The sequence below is a fragment of the Physcomitrium patens genome, chromosome 18 (assembly GCF_059467195.1).
Source record: "Physcomitrium patens ecotype Gransden chromosome 18, ASM5946719v1, whole genome shotgun sequence".
NCBI classification, from domain to species: domain Eukaryota; kingdom Viridiplantae; phylum Streptophyta; class Bryopsida; order Funariales; family Funariaceae; genus Physcomitrium; species Physcomitrium patens.
The window spans coordinates 12598409-12620343 of NC_143427.1; the positions used below are offsets into that span (position 1 = coordinate 12598409).

The 21935-nt window shown below is 34.2% G+C and overlaps 1 protein-coding gene across 2 annotated transcripts; it reads right to left on the reverse strand.

Annotated features, from left to right (window-relative positions):
- Positions 1–13779: 13779 nt before the first annotated feature.
- On the reverse strand, positions 13780–16158 carry LOC112294990 (phosphopantetheine adenylyltransferase). Of its 2 annotated transcripts, none has more exons than XM_024546035.3 (7): positions 16020–16158; positions 15509–15651; positions 15313–15384; positions 14846–14905; positions 14554–14648; positions 14371–14440; positions 13780–14169 (listed from the first exon to the last, which is right to left on the reverse strand). In XM_024546035.3, exons 2-7 carry the CDS (start codon positions 15605–15607, stop codon positions 14071–14073), a joined length of 495 nt encoding a protein of 164 aa, XP_024401803.1. In that variant the 5' UTR covers positions 15608–15651; positions 16020–16158; the 3' UTR covers positions 13780–14070. The 2 variants fall into 2 exon arrangements, with proteins under 2 accessions (XP_024401803.1, XP_090100429.1); XM_090244303.1 differs by having other exon boundaries at positions 15903–16083.
- Positions 16159–21935: the final 5777 nt, after the last annotated feature.

Here is a 21935-nt window from a genome sequence, read left to right on the forward strand (position 1 = left end):
AAATTGGAGCTCCTGCTGGAGATTTTGAATGGCGTATGAAATTCTTCGCTAAATTCTCATCAATATATGTCTTGAGTTCAGCCAAATCATCTTGCGATAAACTGTAAATTGGTCCAAATGGTGGCTGAGTTCCTTCCTTGAGATCGATTGAACAATCGTATGGGCGATGCTCAGGAAGAATATCTGCATTTTTTTTCTCAAAAACGTCTTGATAATCCTGATATTGACTTGGAATGCCACTTGAAGTCTTTACGCTTTCAGAAATAGGTGCAGCATAAATAGCAAAAGTTGATCCTTCTTTTGCTGCGTGTATAAATGCTTTTGCACCTATAGGTGTGAGTTTTACTATACTAGACTCATGGTTTTTTACTTGGTTAATAGAACTGTTACTAATGCTCTGAGGAAAATCAAGTTTACGAGAAATCCAATCTATTCGAGGATTATACTTTTCTAACCATGATAAGCCTAAAATTACTGGATTAGAGGGAGATCTAATTATATTAAAAATTACGCAACTACTATGACCATTTATTACTACATCTACAGGAAGTGTTTCGTGAGTTACATCTCCAGAAGACAACGGACGACCATCTATGACTTCTACGTGTACAGGTTTAGTTTTTTGTATTAATGATATTCTATGACATCTAGCAAATTCTTCATCTAAAAAACAAGATGAGGCTCCTGAATCTACCAAGGCAGAGGCTTTGTAATTATTAGGTCCTAAACGCACATCTATTATAAAACAAGGAGATGGTTTTGAGGAGAGGATAGGACCTTTATTAGAAGTTGTACAAGATTCCAGCCGCACGGTCCCTATTGTAGCTGGACGTACTCGTTTTCCGACATACTGTCTTCTTTGACAGCCATACTCCTCATTTTGTAGTTACGTCGCTTCTTTGGACAATGTTGAGCAGTGTGCTTAGGTTCTCCACAATATAAGCACAATCCTTCTTGTCGACGACGAGACTTTTCTTGCTCAGTAAGAGGTTTGAAACGTACCGCATCAATTTGCATATCCTCTACTTCCGAAGGTATGTGTTGAGGAGACGTCGGTGTTGCCATTGAATTGTAGTAACGTTGAGGCCCACTTGTGCGACTCTCGGATCGAAATTCAAAAAGTCGATTGTCGCACTTCACAGCAAAGTCAATTGCTTGACTCAATGTTTGAGGATCAGGTAAATTAAGCATCAATTTCTTTACCTCATATTGTAATCCGTAGAGAAATTGACTCACAAGTGCGGCATCATCCCACTTGATATCAGTTGCAAGTTGTCGAAATTGCGAAGCATATAATGTTACTGATCGATTGCCTTGTCGCAAAATACGGATCTTGTTGGTTGCAACACGAATTGCATCATGTTCTCCAAACATGGATCGAAACTCCGCCAAAAAAGCCTCCAGATTATCCAATATTGGATCTCGTCGTTCAAGAAAAGATGAAAACCATGACAATGCTGAATCTGAAAGGAGTGTACCAATGAATCTTACTTGTGACCCTGGAGTTGGATAGCTCTGGGGTTGAAGTTCAATCACTAGTTGGACCTGATTGATGAATCCTCGAAACTTGGATCTGGTACCATCAAACTTCTCGGGCAAGGCAACTCTCGGTTCTCTAACACTCGAAGGGTGTTCCATTCTGGGAGAAGGGACATGGTTTGGTGCAGATGTTGAAGCAGCCCCAATCATCTCTATATCTTCACTTCCTACCATTCTTGTTGCTCCTTGTGGTGGTAAATTGAGTTGATGCATCGCAAGCATTAACTCCCTCAATTGTTCTTGCATCTGTGCCATTGCACTCTTCATTTCAACAAGCTCTGCCATAGTAGCACTTAGAAAAGAGAAGATGTCTAACAACGCTCAAAACAAATAGAAGAGAGGAATTGATAACAAAGAAAATACTAAGAACAATATCAGTTTAAAAGAGGGTAATCCGCAACTTCTAATGCGCTTATGTCTTATCAAGAAAAAGGGATAATCCACTCTTAATCAAGAAAAGACAAAGCTCTGATATTGTAAGTGTACTCTTGTCAATCTGTCAGGGACAAGAACTCGATGAAAGCTAAAGAGTAAGTGAGACTTTTCTCAAAAAGAAATAGGACAAAATAGAAATATGTATATTAAGAAAGAAACTGGAATGGCTATTGCCAAAATACAAGAAAACTAGAGACCCTTGAAACTAGACTAGAAGCAAGAAAGGAGTTGACAAGAGTGAAGAGGGCTTCACTCTTGCCTCTATATATACTATCTAACTAGAAGCCACGTGGCGATGTTCTATAAGACCTCCAATATATGTTGACTTTCTAGGCCACATGCCTTTGCTTGCAAGGCAAGTTTTCTATGGATGGACCACGTAGTTAGCTTGTTCTTTAAGCTTCCAACATGCGTGGCACATGGCTAACTTGTTGACCAAGTTTCTAACCTAAAAGTCAACTATAGACTCCTATAAAGTCAAAGCAGCATCTATGAAGCTTCTAAGAAGCTTCTCTAGAAGATATTACACAATTAACCTACTTTTACATACTTTTATCTATTCATATAGGTAATTATATGTATGTCCGTGACACTTAGTCATCTTTGATTGTAATACTATCTATTAACAAAAAGTTATATTTCTATGTTGAGATGTAACACGCAATGAGTATGTTGTTCTTATTTACAATCATGTTTGTAAATATCAAAATATTTTTGCTATCCATATAACTAGACATACAATGAAAATTAATTAATTTTAAAAAAAAACTTGATAAATTAGTGCATTAAAACATCCATAAATTAAGATTCTTAAGCAAAATCAATTTTTGTATCTATATTACAAATATCAACTTGACCATTGGTCTTTTTTCTATAGAATATCAATCCAAAAAATCATTCACCTTGTTGTAAAGAAAGAGTTTGCCTTAAAAAAGAACAAGATTTTTTGTTGCTATTAATTACCTTATTTTCTTATAAAACTTTTAAAAATATACAAAACACTCAAATAAAATACAGATTCTTCATAAATTCTTTTGTTCTTCATATTGTCAACAAATTCATGCATTAAATTTTTATAAATCAATCAGAAGAGAAAAAAACCTTCTTTTAGAGCACTTATATCTCTCTTCAAAGAAGATTGCTACCCTTTCAAAATCCTAAATCCTATCCTATTTCTAAATCCTAAACTTTAAATCCTACTCCTAGATCTTAAATCCTACTTTCAATTTTTATACTCTAAATTTTATTTTATTCAAAGTTTGTTTATTTAAAAGAATAAAAAATTGGATTGTGGATTCTAGAAGATTGATGCCATTATACATTAGCCACCACCAACTTATGGCTTCTTCTATTTTAAGAAAAACTATATACCTATCTATTAAAAAAATGAATATATAGAAGGCATAGGCATTACATATCATGCTACTACTAAAGGAGATTCCTTGCTTTTGTCCATAGGCAACAAGTGCCCTTGTTATCCAACATAATCCTTTAATGTAAGTATTATGGAATCAACCTTCTAGATATCCTCAATTAATAAATTGAAGACTTTGTGAAGAATATTTTTCTTTCCATTTCTTCATATGCTATCATGGAGATTCAAACCTAGGACCTCTTAGGAACCACTCAAGCACCTTATCATCCATCTATCTCCATAAGCCTCAAGCTGCCACTTGATGATTAAAGCCTGAATTCTTTTCTTTATAACTTGTTGCCTGACATCTTTTCTTTCTTTAAATCTCTATTTCTTAAAAACTATAACTTCTTTTTTTATAAAAATTTGTAAATATATTTATGCATATATTAAAAATATATCCACTAAATTTTATATTATATAGATGCTTTAACAATTAATTATTTTAAATCCTAATTGTCTTCTACAAACTTGGTTTTTTTAATAACTATGACACTTCTTACTAATAAGATTCACATACTTATATTTTTTTTATATTCTAAAATTATTATCATTATCTTTTATTTTAATCTAAAATTTAATTAATTAATTATTTTTAGTATCTAATAAATATTATTAGTATCTAATTTTAAATAAAAAAATACAAACTAAGAAGTAATGTATTTTATGATTCTTATCTATTTTTTATATATTGTATGAAAATACAATAAAAAAATGTACAAAACATATTCAATAAATTATAATCTATTGCAATAGTTGATAGAAATGTTTTGTTTTAATCCAATACAAATTTTGTGATGATTCTTTGTTTTAAATAATGAGCTTTGCTTTATTGAGAGCTTTGGCATTGTTATTCTTATTAGTAAAATAACATTAAAAATTACAATTTATGTTGATAGAAATTAAAATAAAATAAAATAATTTACTATTAATTTTTAAAATAGGTAATAATCTCAAATAAACCATAATAATAGTAATATTACTATTAGCATAAATATTGTAAAAAAACATAAATTCTAAAACTACCAAAATCATTAAAGAAAAAAATTTCAAGATTGACATTCTAATCAATATGTATAATTGCAACAAATACTTTAATATATTTAGTATTTAGAAGCAAAATATTTCTATCAAATAATGCTTCTAAAGCTTAATAATTGTAATTTTACTTTACTTTTAGATATTGATTATTTGGCCTTTTATATCACGCTATTCTTAAGGCATGTTAAAAAAATCATGCAAAACTTTGCTGAGAAGAAGAATTATTATTCTAATAAAATTGACATGTGCAATTATCTCACTACTGCTAAGTAACAATGTTGGATATCATGAATCATATAATATGCATAGCAATCCTACAAAACCTCAAAGTATAAAGAATTATAAAAAATTAACATGATTGCAAAAAATGAATATAGACTAGATGCATGCTAAGTAACACATGTTGTTGTATTGCTGTCACGGACCAAAAATACAAACAAGAAATCTAAACAAGAAGTTCAAGAAGAAATGGCAAGAACTAGATTATCAGATGAGTACAAGAGCAACGCCAAGAGAATTGAGCTAGAGCTTCAAGAGATGTGTTGTCGAGACTGAAGAACTCTTCAGCCTCGACTCCTATATATACTACTGGCCTATGGTTCTAAGGAAGCGCATCAAGAAGCTTCCCAAGAACTATGAAGCTTCACGAGCAACTACCCAAGAGCTAGGAAGTTTCTCAAGTAACTTCCTAGAATCTACTAGAATATTTTAAGAATCTTCTAAAGCTTTCTAAGGGAATCTTTAGGGAATCTTCAAAGAATCTTTAGGGAATCTTTAAAGAATATTCTAAGAAAATATTCAAGGAATCTTCTGGAAGTTTCTAGAGACTCCTTTCTAGAAGGTTCTAGAAACTTGTCTCTAGAAAGGTCTAAGGACTATGTGCCTAACATCACCTCCTCCTTTAGCTTCGAGGTCTCCGAGAAGCAATGTTATCGTCAGTTAATACCAACGCAAGAAAATGAAGATCTGTCGCATAACCTCTGCTATGAACTCCAATTGTTGTTCACGAGGCAAGTGATTCAATGGTCCTTGAAGCCAACGGTAGTGGCCCACGCCTTCAACTTCTGACAAAGCATGAACTTCCATGTCTTCATTGTGAAATTGTCCTGCAAACACTCCTTTTGGCTGACCATCGTAGGCAAGCTCGACCTCAAATACAATCACCAGCAATCTGTTGCTCGAAATCCTTCGACGTCGTCGTGGTGCAAGCGGTTCTTCATCTCGCGGTCGTCTTCATGAGCTAGTTGCTTGAGATGACATGACAAGTGTAGTATCTTGGCTATCCATATTCAAAGGCTAAAAGAACAAACTTGGGCTACTAACAAAGTTCTACGCTATCTTGGAGAGAATGACTACATCAACTATGGATTTTGGTGGTGCTCTCTCCTCTTTTCTGTTTTCTGGATGAGCAAGCTTCAGTAAGAAGCTATCGTCGAACCGGCTTGGATTTCTCAAGATATCGTCGATGAAACTCCTGTACCTTTTGCGGCGCATTCGCGAGATTTTTGGCCGGCTTCCATGTTCGTTCATTAATATCGTAACCGCTCCAATGCACAAAGTATTCTAATTTACCCCGTCTTTGCCGTGAATCCAGGACCTTTTCCACCTTGTATTCTTCGTGGTTCTCTATTTCTATGCTAGGTGGTGGACATTATACTCTTCCAGGAAAAGACGATTCTCGATAAGGCTCCAACAAAGAAATATGAAAGACAGGATGTACCTTCATAGTAGCTGGTAACTCCAGACGATACGCTACAGGATTGATCTGCTTCTGGATAACAAATGGTCCCAATCTCCGATAGTCCAATTTGTCACATGGCCGCTTGGTCTTAATATTTCATCGAAGCAGCCAAACTTTGTCTCCAATCATGAATTTAGGTGCCTGATTCCGAAATTTGTCCGCGGACGCCTTGTAAGATTCTTGGGCAGTTTGCAATTGAAGCTTCAATGTAGTTTGAAGCTGCGAAAGCTCCTTCACCAATCCTTCAGCTGCCGGATTGTTAATCGTTGACGAACTCCATAAGTCAAGCTTCGGATGGTATCCATAATTGAAAAAGAATGGCGTTTGTTGAGTTGACGCATGAAGGGTGTTGTTATATGCGAACTCGGCTAGCGGTAGATATGCGACCCAATCATCTTGTTGATAGTTGATGGTGCAACGTAAATATTGCTCTAAAACTTCATTCACCCGTTCTGTTTGGCCGTCCGTTTGAGGATGAAATGCCGAAGAAAGCTTGATATACACCTTCAATATTTCAAAAAGAGATTTCCAAAACTTTGACACAAACTGGGTTCCTCGATCCGATACGATATCATCTGGTAGACCATGATATCGATACACATTATCAAGAAAGAGTCTTGCTGTATCTTCGCTTGACGATGTCTTCTTGCAAGGGACAAAATATGCCATCTTTGTAAGCCGGTCTACGACAACAAAAATGCTGTCAAATGGATTCGATGGTGGTAGATCCGTAATAAAGTCCATGGAAACCGAAGACCATGGTCGGCGCGGAATAGGCAATGGCTGTAGAAGTTCATAAGGCCGATGTCGAGGGTTTTTGGATCTTGAACAAATGTCACAAGATACAACAAAATCTTTTACATCCTTCCACATTTGAGGCCACCAGAAATCGCGGGAAATAAGTTCCAAGGTCTTATTGAATCCAAAATGTCCCGCAGCTAGAAAGTCATGACGAGATTGAAGAACTCGGAGTCGTGTTGGCCCTTTTGGGATATACAACCGCTCTTCGAAATATACTAGATCTCCTTCCATCTTGAATTTATCATCACTAGCATGTTGCTTGATATCAAGGGCTAGAGAATCTTCAATGGTTGCGGCCCGTAGCTGGTCGAGGAAGTCAGCATCAATTGGTACAATAGCTGCGTTGAGCCAAAATTTCTCTGGCTTCAATAATGTCGTGCACTGTTGATCAAATGCTGCATCTCCAGCCTTTGGCGGGAGATATGATCTCCTTGATAATGCATCGGACAACCCTTGTTGCTTCCCAGGTCGATAAGTAATAACAAAGTCGAACCTGGATAGCGACATACTCCACCGAGCTTGACGCCGATTCAAAACCCGAGCCGACATAAAATACTCCAAATTCTTGTGATTCGTATATACGGTCACTGGATGTGCAGTTCTTTCGAGAAAGTGGCGCCACTCTTGGAAAGAATCTACTATAGCAAGGAGTTCCTTATCGTGGATCTCATAGTTGATCTCAGCAGCAGAGAATTTTTGAGAATAGAACGCAACTGGATGGAGCTTTTCATCTACGCCCATCTGTGAAAGTACAGCTCTCAAAGCAAAATCCGAAGCATCTGTCTCCAAATAAAAGGCCTTTGTAAAGTTCGGATGTATCAAGATTGGAGCTGTAGTAAATACCATCTTCAAATCTTGAAATGCTTTTTCTGCGATAAGTCCCCATTCGAGCTTGTCCTTACATGTTAACCGAGTGAGGGGGGCAGCAACTTGAGAATAATTCTTGATGAAGATCCGATAGTAGTTAGCAAATCCAAGAAAACATTGTACGTCCCTAACCGTCTTTGGAACTTCCCAAGACATGATTGCTTCCACCTTCTTTGGATCCATCTTCAAGCCTTCCGTAGTCGCGATGAATCCCAAGAACTCCATCTCAGTTTGGTGAAATAAGCACTTCTCTAATTTGGCATAGAGTCCTCGTTCCCATAGTTTTTTGAGTACCAGACGAACGTACTTCTCATGTTCTTCCTCGTTCTTAGAAAATATCAAAATATCATCTAGATAGATGACAACAAAATCGTCTAGATGCTCTCGAAAGATGTCATTCATCATGTGTTGAAAGACCGCTGGAGCATTAGTAAGACCAAATGGCATGACATTGTATTCAAAATGGCCATACCTTGTTCGGAACGCTGTCTTCCATTCATCTCCTTCCTTAATTCGCACAAGGTTGTAAGCTCCCCTTAAGTCAATCTTTGTAAAGATCCTTGCACGCCCAAGTTGTTCTAGAAGACCAGAGATCAAAGGCAGTGGGTAGCAATTCTTTTTTGTCACCTTGTTGAGACCTCGATAGTCCACGCACATCCGTAGTGAGCCATCCTTCTTCTTCACAAATAAGATTGGTGCCCCAGCTGGCGACTTCGAATGACGGATGAAGTTTTTGGCTAAATTCTCGTCAATGTACTTCCGCAACTCAGTCAACTCCGTCTGCGACAAATTGTAGATTGGTCCAAAAGGTGGTTGTGCTCCTTCTTGCAATTCAATGGCACAGTCATAGGGTCGATGCTCTGGCAGCACATCAACATTCTTCTTTTCAAAGACATCTTTGAATTCTTCATACTGCTTTGGAATAACCAAAGTCGGAGTTGCATCTTCTCGAGTCGGAGTTGCGAAGATGATAAGAGGTGTATTTTGCTTGGCTTCCTTTATGAAAGCCCTTGCACCTATAAACAAGGATTTATTTCTAGACATTGTCTTGGCAGATTCCACCTTCAAGGAGTTTGTTGGAAATGTCACTTTCCGCAACTTCCAATCTATCAATGGATTATATCTATCAAGCCAAGATAGTCCCAAAATGATAGGACATGAAGGGGTCTTGATAACATTAAACACAATATTGCTCTCATGGTTTTCAAGACGTACCTTCAATGGTTTAGTTTCATGGATAACATTGCCCGAAGACAATGGTCGTCCGTCTATGACTTCTACATGGACAGGCTTAAGTTTCTTTACAAGAAAAATATTGTAAAGCTTGGCAAACTCTTCATCTATAAAGCAAGCGGATGCACCCGAGTCTAATAAAGCATCGACTTGTAGTTCTTGAATACCCAGATGTAAAGGTACCATAAAACAATCTGAAGGTTGAGCTCAGAGAAAGGGACCTTGATTAATTTTGGATGTTGAGATGTCCAGCCGCACGGTCCCTATTGTGGTTGGGCGTCCTTGTTTTCCTGCATGCTTGTACTCCTAAGTCTTGTTGTTTGAGGCTTCTGTTTCTTCCGACAATCTACAGCTTTATGGCCCGCTTCTCCGCAATATAAACACAAGTTTTGTTCAAACCGTCGCTTCCTTTCCTCAACTGTGAGGGGTTTGAAACGTACCGCATCAATTTGCATGGGTTCAAGATCTGTGGAGTGATTCTCTGGACCTTTTGAAAATGTAGCAAATGCTCCATCATTTCTCCAGCCTGATCGTCTTTCTTGTCGTAATTCAAAGAGGTGGTTGTCACAAATAATTGCCTGAGATATAAGTTCTTCTAAAGTATCCGCCTTAGGCATGGTGATCAATAAGTTCTTGACATCGTCTCTCAGTCCATATCGAAATCGTGTCATGAACGCCTTATCATTCCAATCAAGATCACATGTAAGCTGTTGAAATTCTGCAGCATAGATTGCAGCAAAATGTGATCCTTGTCACAAATTTTGTATCTTTCTTTCAGCCACTCTTTCTCGATCGCTATCTCCAAACGCATCAGTAAGTCTCTCTATGAAAGCCTCTAGGTCGTACAATATTGGAGAATCCTTCTCCAATAGTGGAGCAAACCAAGAGCGAGCATTTCCTGATAGAAGAGTACCTATGAAAGCAACCTGGGTAAATCCATTCGGATAACGAGAAGGGTATAGGCGTAGGTAAAGCCGTACTTGTTGCACAAAACCTCGGAAGTTGGCTCTTGTTTCGTCAAACTTGTCTAGTATACTCGCTTTTGGTTCTTTTGTACTAATCCTTGAAGTATCCATAGGGGTCGTATGTGACACATGTCTTGCTTCTCTTAGTCGAATAATCTCTTGTTGTAGGCTATGAATTTCGCGTCTAGCTTCTTCGGTCACTAGATCAATTTGAGGTTCTTTACTTGGATTGTGAAGAAATACAATTTCCTTTCGTACACTATTCATAAGAGCTTGAAGATCTACAAGAGTTGCCACTCTATTGTCTATTTGTGGAGATGCACTGTCTATGACCTGGTCTACTTCCATATTTAGAGAATAGATGGATTAAAATTTTGAGAGAAGAAGAAATTGCTAAGTCTCTTGGAGAAAATTGTAGCACTACCTGTCACTAAAACCTACTCGGAGAAAAGAAAAAAAACACTAAACGATTTCAGTTTTAGAGGAGGGTAATCCACAACCTCTAAAAATGCCTCAATGCTTTCGAGAAGAGGGGTAATCCGCACTCTATCAAGAAGGCAAAGCTCTGAAATCGATGTTAACAGTCTTTTTTACTAGCTATGCTAAACAAAAAGAAGGAATTAATATCAGTCTAAGAGAGGGTAATCCGCAACCCTTAGAACGCTCAAGTATCTCCAAGGAAAGGGGTAGTCCACTCTCTGCCTCAAAGAACTAAGCTCTGATATTGTGATTGAGAAAATATCAATTTAGAGGAAGGTAATCCGCAACCCCTAAAGCGCTAGAATACCTTCAAGAAGAGGGATAATCCGCTCTCAAACAAGAAGGATTCAGCTCTGATATTAAGATAAAGGTAGTCTCGACAAACTGTCACGGACCAAAAATACAAACAAGAAATCTAAACAAGAAGTTCAAGAAGAAATGACAAGAACTAGATTATCAGATGAGTACAAGAGCAACGCCAAGAGAATTGAGCTAGAGCTTCAAGAGATGTGTTGTCGAGACTGAAGAACTCTTCAGCCTCGACTCCTATATATACTACTGGCCTATGGTTCTAAGGAAGCGCATCAAGAAGCTTCCCAAGAACTATGAAGCTTCACGAGCAACTACCCAAGAGCTAGGAAGTTTCTCAAGTAACTTCCTAGAATCTACTAGAATATTCTAAGAATCTTCTAGAGTCTTCTAAAGGAATCTTTAGGGAATCTTCAAAGAATCTTTAGAGAATCTTTGAAGAATATTCTAAGAGAATATTCAAAGAATCTTCTGGAAGTTTCTAGAGACTTCTTTCTCGAAGGTTCTAGAAACTTGTCTCTAGAAAGGTCTAAGGACTATGTCCCTAACAATTGTGTGTATTCTTACTTGAGAATGTACTAGGTACCTAGTTGTGGAAGGTAAGTAGAAATGCAATATCAATCTTAGCAAGTCTAATAGAATTTTAAATAAACTTTAAGTAATCTTTAATAATACTAATCAAACTTTAATCAACTTAAAATAAATTTAAAAGAAGTTACAAATAAAATATAAAGAAGTTATAAATTAATTTCAAAAAAAATAATAAAGAAATCCTAAAGAAATATAAAATTAAAAAATTAAAAAAAACAATAATCTTTAAAAAATACTAAAAATAAAAACTTTAAATAAATTCTACATATATCCTAAATATGTTCTAATTAAATCTTAATTTAATCCTAATTAAAATTCTAATTAAACACCTAATGAATCTTTACCAAATCCTAGATCAAATCCTAATGAAATCCTTATAAAATCCTAAATCTTAACTAAATCCTAGATCAAATCCTAATGTAATCATAATAAAATCCTAATCAATATTTAAATCCTAAATAAATCCTAATTAAATCCTAAATCTTAAAAAAAATCCTAATCAAATTCTAAGAAAATCCTAAATAAATCTTAATTAATTACTATAATTGTTTGAAACCTCAATAAATACTAATTGAACCATTGATCTTATCTAAAATTTCATCTAGGCTTCAATCAATAAGCAATTATCAAGCACACAAAATTTTAGAAGAATTGGACTTATCAATTGCACAAAAAGCTCTCAAAATCACTTGGTTATTGGATGCCTTCCTTCTCTAACTTGAAGGTTGATCTTTCAACAAAAATTTCTCCTTCCTAAATTCTTCAATTGTTCCAAAACTTGGTTGATGTGTACATAATTAAGTCTAAATTTTTTTCACCAATTTTTGCTTCAATCAAATTGGCAAATATTAGAAGATCACAAAAATCCTTATTGATCCTAAGTTTCAATTATCTAAGACCATAATCCACAAAAACTCTCACAACCTTCAATTTAACTGCTCAATTCATATCAAACTTCTCATACACATTCTAATACAAGCACAATGACAAACTAACAAATGTTTACTTGTAAAAATGCTACAAAATTTGGACAATTCTTAAAATTACATTTTTTTTTTTTTTTTTTCTTGAAATCCAAACCTGCATAATAAATATCTCACTTTGAAAAGTTCTCAAAACCTCAATGTCTATCCAAATAATATGAAACTAACTTCTAAAAATCTCTTTTTAAGTTTGCTTTCAAATCCCACAAAAGAACCTTAAAGTTGCTATAAGTGCACAGTTTTGTGCCTAAGGATTTGATTTTGACTGTGGCTTATAATTGGTCTTCTTTTGATATAAATTCTTGATAATTTGAGATAATTTTTACTTAAATCTATTATTAATTCTCTGCTACACATGTCTATATTAATTACTTACGTCATTTACTTTGATTTGAGGCATTTATATCCCTACAAAGTAAATAGAAGTTTCTTCTATAAAAGATTGCATTAAAACTAAAAATTTTACTATCTTCCTTTCATTTTTCTATTATATCTTTCTATCAAGCTCTTTTATAATAACATCCATATTTTTATTTTTCACCATATAATCATGCTACCACACGACAACATTGGTGTAGGTAAATATTCCATTTAATATTATCTTATTTTAGATTCAAAGTTCTACATATTGACTAAAAAAAACTAAATCAATATATATATATATATATATATATTCATACATATTGATTCTATTTTTTGAAAGACTGTAAATATTTATTTGTACAATCTTTATCAATTTAATAAGCTCAAACTTATAAAATTGAAAGGTTTCATTATTTTGGCTATAATATAATATTTATTAATTTTAATACTAAAATATTAAAATTAAAAATATGGACAATATTTCAAATCTTAACATTTTCAAAATTTAAAATATTTTCAAAGGTTGTATTGGAAACTGCCACCCATAAAAGAAACCAATATATATATATATATATATATATATATATATATACATACTATTACTATAAGTGATCTATAAATATGTATTTTGCAAATGAATGACATCTTATTTACTTTTATTTTGGTTTTCTTAGTAATCACTATACGTATAATGACCCTGGAATAAATTAATGAATTGGGAAAATATAACACATGTTAAATTAGACCATGACCAAAACAGATTTAACTTTTTTGAATTCTAATGTAAAGTATTTGATTCAATTTTTCCTAATATTATCAGGTATCATTAAAAACTGAAACTGATACCACAAACTCCAAGCACCCCATATTTACAATATGCTAGATACCACCAGAATCAACGAATTAGAAAGGTTGCATTCTCAAGATTTTGTTGCATCTTACCTTCATCAATCCTCTAGTCTTTAGAAAACGAAACATCCAAACCCCAAATAATGAAAGCAATTCTTGGGATTCCTGTACGTGAATCATTTTTATGTTTATCATGGAAATTCTTCAAAGGAGTGCACAAATTAGATATGTGTGACAACCATCAATTACGAAAGACCCGACCAAACTCTTCTACAACCCTGCAGTGAGTACTACAGAGCCAATATGATATGTAGCTCTCACTACTTGAGGTCCAAGGTACTGCTCAACTATTACATTAAAGGCATGAGACATTAGATCTAGCTGCTTCAAATATGAAAGAAAGCTAAATCACAATATTGCAGCTGTTTATCAGATGATTCTTACAAGTAGACATTGAGCTCAACCTACTTTGGTTTGCTTCACCTCACGCTCTCTCAGGATCGCGGAGCTTATCTTCTCTGTATTGCCATCCTCGAATAGCAAGTCAACAACCTCCACCTACACCATAAAAATATTAAGTATCAATGGCTGATTAGACAAGGACCAAACGGTCCAAATCACCAATTTTCAATCGAGGACTAGGAACAAATGAGAAAACTAGGCAGTGGAAGAGAGTTGCTAACTCCAACTGTTGCTCAAATACAGAGGTGGAACGGAAAGGTCTAACTGAAGCACGTTATTCCCAACACAAATCAATACCTGGAGTTGAGAGAGACCTCTTTCAGCCCTTTTCTTGTTCACGGATTCTCCTCCTTTTATCGTCTCTTTACTAAGGTAGCATATGTCACCCACCGAAAAACATATTAGAGACCCCATGCTGATATAGAAATAACTCAAATGCTCTATGCATCAATGATTATCATGAAACGAAACTGCGCTAACCTTACAACAATGGCTTCCAATTCTGGGTCGACGATTGAGGGTCCATAAGGGTCTGTAATAGGTTCAGTTTGCACCTTCAGCTCTGGCTTTACTGACTTCCTTGCACAAAAATCGCTTCGCTTTTAGAACGGAATCAATCAGCACATTTTACATGAAGTCCTACCCTTCACAGATATTAAAAAAAATCTGCACCTTAAATGGCCATATCCATCAGCAACAAACAGTACTCGACAATGCTGAGACTGTCACGTCTGCGAAGATGTCAAATAGGAAGGACTTAACGACATGCCACCTTAATAAAGACTTCCACTGCTTGCCTACGGACGTCCAGGGGTTGAATCAGATGTGCATACTGAAGTAACATACATCAATACAAGAAGTTAGGGCTTTCAATCGCAATTCATCTTTTAACTTTCATAAACCTGAAAGTATGACCATCAATTTTTCTTTAATCCCCCGTTCTTTGTGTTCATTCTATGAATCGTGAACCTTTTAAGCCCCTTCTTCTAAGGAATCTTTTGGCAGGCCTAGCACTGCATTTAGACGAAGAAAACTAGAACCCAGACTGTCACTCTTACACAACTTTCAGTGCTAGGATCTATAAAGATACAACAATTAAATAAACAAATGTAGAGTAATCAGAATCAAGCGGCACCACATACAACTTTCGAGGTTTCCTGCGTTAAATTCTCAAAAACAAAAAAAACATTCATGCCATATAACACCCCAAGAAAACACATGAGAGGCATAGAACTTGACCTCTTTATTTGAAAGCATTTGCCCTGTGCTAATGCCCACTACAACTCTCTCTCTCGCCAGTTCTGCCGCAGCCTGAAAGCAGAATTTCACTCTTAGATCGCACACCCACAAGTAAATTGATCAAGCAAAGATGCGAGGGAAAATGTGCGAAGTTACTTTTCACTTAAAAACGGACGCTGGTGGAAAGAAATTACACCTTCAATAGGACATGGTGACCAGGATGGAGACGATCGAAGGTGCCTCCAAGCACGACAGCGGAGTACTTGTTCGGTTGAATTACATTCATGGTGGCCATCGCCCCAGACGCTCCTCTACAATGTCGTCGGGCCTATGAAGACCCTACCACAATCACCAAAACAGAAACCCAGAACTGAGTTTGGAAAGACCGTTGTATATGACAACCCATTTCTAGAACTTGCAGAAACCTTAACTCTTGTTTCCCTCATCGCTAGGTTTCTGCCTCAATGACGGATTGCAAACAAAACCCCCCAAAAAGGGCACGAAGAACTGATCCCCCATTTTAAATTCGTGCTCCTCATTAAATTTCAGCCCTTCCGACTGAGCACAACCACACCACGCTCTGCTCTTACCCTCCAAAACATATTCCACAAGCCCCCCCCCCCCCCCCCCCCCAAAGCGCACGCTGTCACTCCAGCTCCAAACCTATTGCAATTCCAGGAAACACCACGCCCAGCCGAGGTCCTCACCTCCTAGAATGCTCGTCGATCCTCCTCAAGCTCGCCGATTAAACACCAATTGCCTACGACGCCAACCAGCAACTCACAAAACTCATCCCTCACATTCAAACTCCAATAGCCTTCGCCGAGGAGGCTCGCCGTACCCAATTCCTAGCCAACTAAAGTTCAGTCCATGGACCCCAACGCTCTTCAAGCCCGTAAGGTCAAAATTTAACAAAAATTTACGACCTATTAAAAAAATCCCAAAAGCAGACGACGAAGAATGTAAAGCAAATCAGTAGGTTGAAATCGAATGAAATAATTGATGAGAGAAATGCTGAACGATGTCGCGGAGGGAGATTGCTGGTTATCAAGTGACACTGAACCACGTATCAACACTTAGGACACAAACGAGATACATGTTTCATTACAGTGACAACAGTACACTCATCCGTAACAATATAGTGTGTGCGTTTGCGATGGAGAATCCAGCATCGAAAGCTCTCCGATTCGCTTGTCACTTGGATGATACAAACTGTTCACAAAGAGCTGGATACACTGACTCACAAATGCATAAGAGCTCCGAAGAATCACAGTTACCAGTACGTTCCATTTGTACAAAGCTCTGCATACACACACGCACAGGTTGTTTATGTATATATTGATATATATATATATATATATATATATACACAACTTACATATATAAACATTGTTACTTTTAACTCTAGTGAAGCTCAATTCTCCATAGCTCGACCCCTGGATGATTTCACATTTCAGAATACTGGATCAAACTGCTTATACATATATATATATATATATATATTTTTGCCAATGCCATTACAGTTTTATTATTGCTACCAAAATATGTCATCTATTATATGTTCTTACAATTTTTGCTAATGCCACCAATTTTTGTTAATGCATAAAATGTATATTTGTTGATGTACATACCAAATTGCTGTGTACATTGTTGTTTACATTAGCAATGTTCCATTAAATGCAATGTGGTATGCAATGCAAGTTTAGGACAACTTGTGGTGACATTTGCATGTGGATTTTATATGATATATATATATATATATTTTGGAGTTTGGATACATATCTTATAAACTTTCTATAAAACCTACTTAGACACTAAGCAACATTGGCAGGGCATGGTAACCTACACAAAAAATGAAGCCTTTGTGGTTCTCCTTTTTTCCATGGCTATACAATTGCTAAAGAAAGCTAAATCCACCATACACAACATAGTGCCCATTTAGCTAAAAACAACTACTATAATCATGTTTTGACAAGTCAAGCCTTATAGCAATGAAGAAAGTTGTCAAATATGAATAAGTTATCGAAATCTAGTACTTGTATTCGATAGGACAATACACAATGTGGAACAATGGCTTATTCTCCAACATTTTCAGAAGTAATAGAATCAAAATTCAGCTTTATGAGATATGTAATTAAACTAAAACTTAAAATAAAAATAGATAAAATAAAATATTTATTTAATTTGTTTAAGTTTGTAGTTTAAGTTTAGTAATTAAAGATAGAAGTTGTAGAATTTATTTGTAAAAAGTTTAGATGGATTTTAATATCAAAAGTATAATATTTTGACTCTAGGTCATCTTATGTAGAAGGATAAAGTGAATGATAGAGGACTTCATTCTCTTTGGTTGAAAGCCATATCTAATGGGCTTTGAGATATTATTTGAGACCACAATGGAGTTTGGGATTACTTTAGGGAAATCCATTCATGGCAAGGCCGACTATTCAAGGTAAGATGATTCATTCAAAGTTTGGATGTTGAATTTAAAAAGCTTGTTTTTTGAATTAAAATTTGGATAGAAGAAATATGTGATTTGAAATATTCATGAAAGAGATATGATTGTTTGAAGTTAAGGTATGAATTTGGTATCTATTATTATTCTTTTAAGCATGTAGAGAATTGTAAGAAAGCATTCAAGAATTGGAAAGTGAAATTAAAAAATTGACTTTGAAGAGCTAGATTTTATGTAAAGAAATAGATATAATTTAATCTAAAAGAAAAGAAAGAGAGCTGTTGGAAATTAATATTTAAAACTAAGGTTTGTAAATAAATTATTTTTAATAGAGGTTTTGATTTGGACCATATTTTAAATTTTTGGACGAATTTTAAGTTAAAAATTTCCATAAGTATAGATGACTATGTTAAGAAGTTTTATATAAAAAATTTATAATATTTAAATATTGAATATTTGAGATATGATAGAATTAGTGTGTAGATGCCAAAAAATTTACATGTTTAGTTCTTTCTAGCAATTAGGCAATATCTAGAGACTTATAATAAATTTATAGTTGATTTTTTGTATAAAGATAGTTAAAGATATAAATTAACTTATGAAGAATTTTAAATCCAATTGGACGATTAGAATAGAAGTTATTCAGTGATACATATACAAAAAAGATCTCCATATTTAGTCACATCTTTGATACTATTGTATATTCTAGACTTGTGTATTTGATGAAATTATCTTTTTAAAGATAAGCTATAAATAATATTTATAATTTATAAACTTGTAATTTGTTTAAGTGATTAGTAGGAATCAAAGGCCCATTACTTTCTTGAGGCAAACTCTCTCTACTATAATAACATGTTGCAACTCCACTTGAAAATGAGGCTCTTTGTTTTTGTTTGTCAAGGATATGAATCTTGAAGAAAAAAAATCCTCTATATATTCTTGTATCATTGAAAAGAACTAAGAAGTCACTCAAAGATGATATAGTATTGAACTAGAATGGCTATTGCTAAAGATAAGAAGACTAGAAAGTTTTTGAATAAGAGTAAGGACTAGAAAGGCATTGACAAGAGTGAAGAAAGCTTTACTCTTGCCTCCATATACACTCTTAATTAGGAGCTACGTGGCTATGTTCTATAGGACTTTCAAAACATATTGACTTTATAAGATACATATCTTAATTTGTAAGACAAGTTTCTTATATGAGCGCCACATAATTAGCTTGTTCCGTAAGCTATCAACAAGTGGTTAACTTGTTGACCAAATTTTTAACCTATCAATCAACTACAAACATATTTAAAGTCAAAGCAGCATCTATGAAGCTTCTAAGAAGCTATTCTAAAAGATATTATGAAATTAATATATTTTTATCTATTTTTACCTACTTCTACTTAGTCATATAGGTATTTACTAGCATATCTATGTATATCCTTGACATTATCTCCTTTTTTAGAAACAAGTTCTATGAGGAGCAATCTTCATATATTGAGGAAATCTAAGATTTGGCGAATTGTATTTATCACATACTCTGATCTTTATTCCTTTTGAAGATGGTTGATAGGTCTTTTCAGCCATCAATAGTGTCCCATACTAAGATAAGAAGACCACCATATTATTTGATCATTGTTAAGGCCTTTGTAACTTCCTTCAAATAAAACATTTGGAATACTATCAAGAATTATTCCTACCTCTAATGACCAAACATTCGGAGTCTCTTTCAAAGTTGTGATACCAAATACAATATATTTTGCCATCTATTTGAGGAAATACATGTTATTCTTGAGGATCTTCATGTCAATTTCATTGTCTTGAAGGTTACGATAATCGCAATATCTCATCTAATAAGTTCATAAATAAAAGCTCTTAATTTGAATCTGTAGGTTGTTAGTTCTCTATGTCTTTAGTGTCACAAATATACAAAAGCTACAAAGAAGAATAGAAGGTAGAATGTTATCTTCTTTTGATCTTGTTTCTTTTATAGCAAGAATTTGCTATTCTTCATCTTGATTTTGATGGAGATCATCAATGAAAAGCTTCAACTTTCTTTGTTGTATTTACTAGATTCTTTGTTGACTTCTATGTGTATTCAAAAATATCATATCTACACCAATGAATAAGATATGTTAACCTATTTTGGTGCTGCATAGAATCTAAGACTTCTTCCACCTTGAATTCTTGATTATTATCTACTTTTATAGAAGAAGGTGGGATTTTTCTTTTTCTCAAGATATTCATTGTCTTATATGGCTCAAGAGAAGACACGTTGTCATGATGTAAATACATTCATGTATAGAAATCTTTCTTGACTTACTTTTCTTTGAACTTTTATTAACTTCTTTTTCTGCTTACCAATCTAATTTTTTTTATAGTTTTAGAGAAATTTTACCACTTTTTTCTTTTTTCTTTTTTTGAAATTTTGGCTAAATTTTAATTTATCTTTAATCTTAAATTTATTTTTGGTTTAGCCTTGAAAACTTCTTTTATTCTTTTAACTTTCTTTCTAATCTTTGATTTTAGTAGATTCAAAGTTATATTTGTAGATGTAAAAAGAATTTTGACTTTGAGGTTGTATTTGGGTTTTATTAAAGATAAATAGGAGTTTGAATAGCATTAGTTGGCTACTACTAATAGTGCTGATGTGGAGGATTAGATTTTATGTTTGTTTAACTTTAAACTATTAGTTTTTGACTTAGACTTTGAAGACCTTGGTTGTGACTTCTTTGGTAAGCTCGAAAGTAAGGAAGAGCTCTTTTTTGGCAAGTAGAGAAGAATTATTCAGAAAGAAGAGCCTCTTGAAATGAATTTAGGTAGAAAAAACACATGAATTAGAACTCAAATGAGAGAGTTATGCTTGTTTAAACTTATACTACTAATTTGATACCTATTGTCACTTTTCTATGCATATTAGAAGTTTTAAGATACTAGCAAGAAATTGGAGAATTGTATTAGAAATTAGACTTCATATTGAAAATTTTACATTCAAATATGAATACAATTGAGTCTAGATTGAATGAGATATGGTTGATAAAACCAACAAATTAAAATTAGGATTTTGAAGAAATTAGAGAATTAGAGGGTTTTGATTTTAAGCTAGAAATTGAGCTTCAAGATGAATTTGAAGCTTATTTTTTGTGTACATGTTACTTATGATATAAAGAGCCTATTTCTGAAATCTCATATCAATTGAAACTTTGGTTTGAGAGAAATGATAAAATTTGTTTTCAGGTGTCTAGGATTTTGACTTTCAAAGGTATTTGCTACAATTTTGGTGATAATAGACGATCGGTAATAAATTTGCAGCTAAAAATTTGTATAATGATGTTTAAAGGTATAAATTTTGTACTCCCAAATTTTGAGCTTATTTGAACAACTGAATCTTGGGATATGAATTTTCAAGTTTCTAGTTTGGTTTTGACTTTCGAAGGTAGTTACTAAGATTTTGGTGATATCAGATGATTGGTAACAAATTTGCAACTAAAAATTTATATAATGATGATAAAAAATGTAATTTTTGTATTTCCAAATTTTGAATTTATTTAAATAGCTGGATCTTGGGATATGAATTTCCAAGTTTCAGGTTTGGTTTTGACTTTGAAAATTACCTTCTAAGGTTTTGGTGATATCAAAAAATTTGTAAAAAATTTGTAGCCAAGAATTTGTGTCATAATGATCAAAGGTATAAAATGTGTTCTCCTTAATTTTAAGCTTATTTGAATAGCTAGATCTTGAGTTATGAATTTTCAAGCTTCAAGTTTGTTGATTTATTACAAACATACTTTTGTAAATATTCAAAAGAGAATTTAAGAAGATTTTATGTATATTGGACCCAACTTGAATGCAAAGAGGGACCCTCCATCTATTCAAAGCATACTCTTGTTATGACAATGTGATCTATGGGATGAATCTTCATAGATTCTGATAGATATAATTGATAAGCAATATAATTGACTTATTTATTAATAGAAAAAGGTGTAAGCGTACAATAGTCCAATTTGTCACAAAGATAAGTATTCTTGATATTGTGACAAAATATCCATGCCTTGTCACTTATATTGAATTGTATTTGTTTCTTACAATAGGCATCTGCATTAATTTTATATTATTCTTGAGCTCCCTTTAATTGCTCCCTCATTATTGCATGTAGCTTTGACAAACAATTTGTCAAATCTTCTGC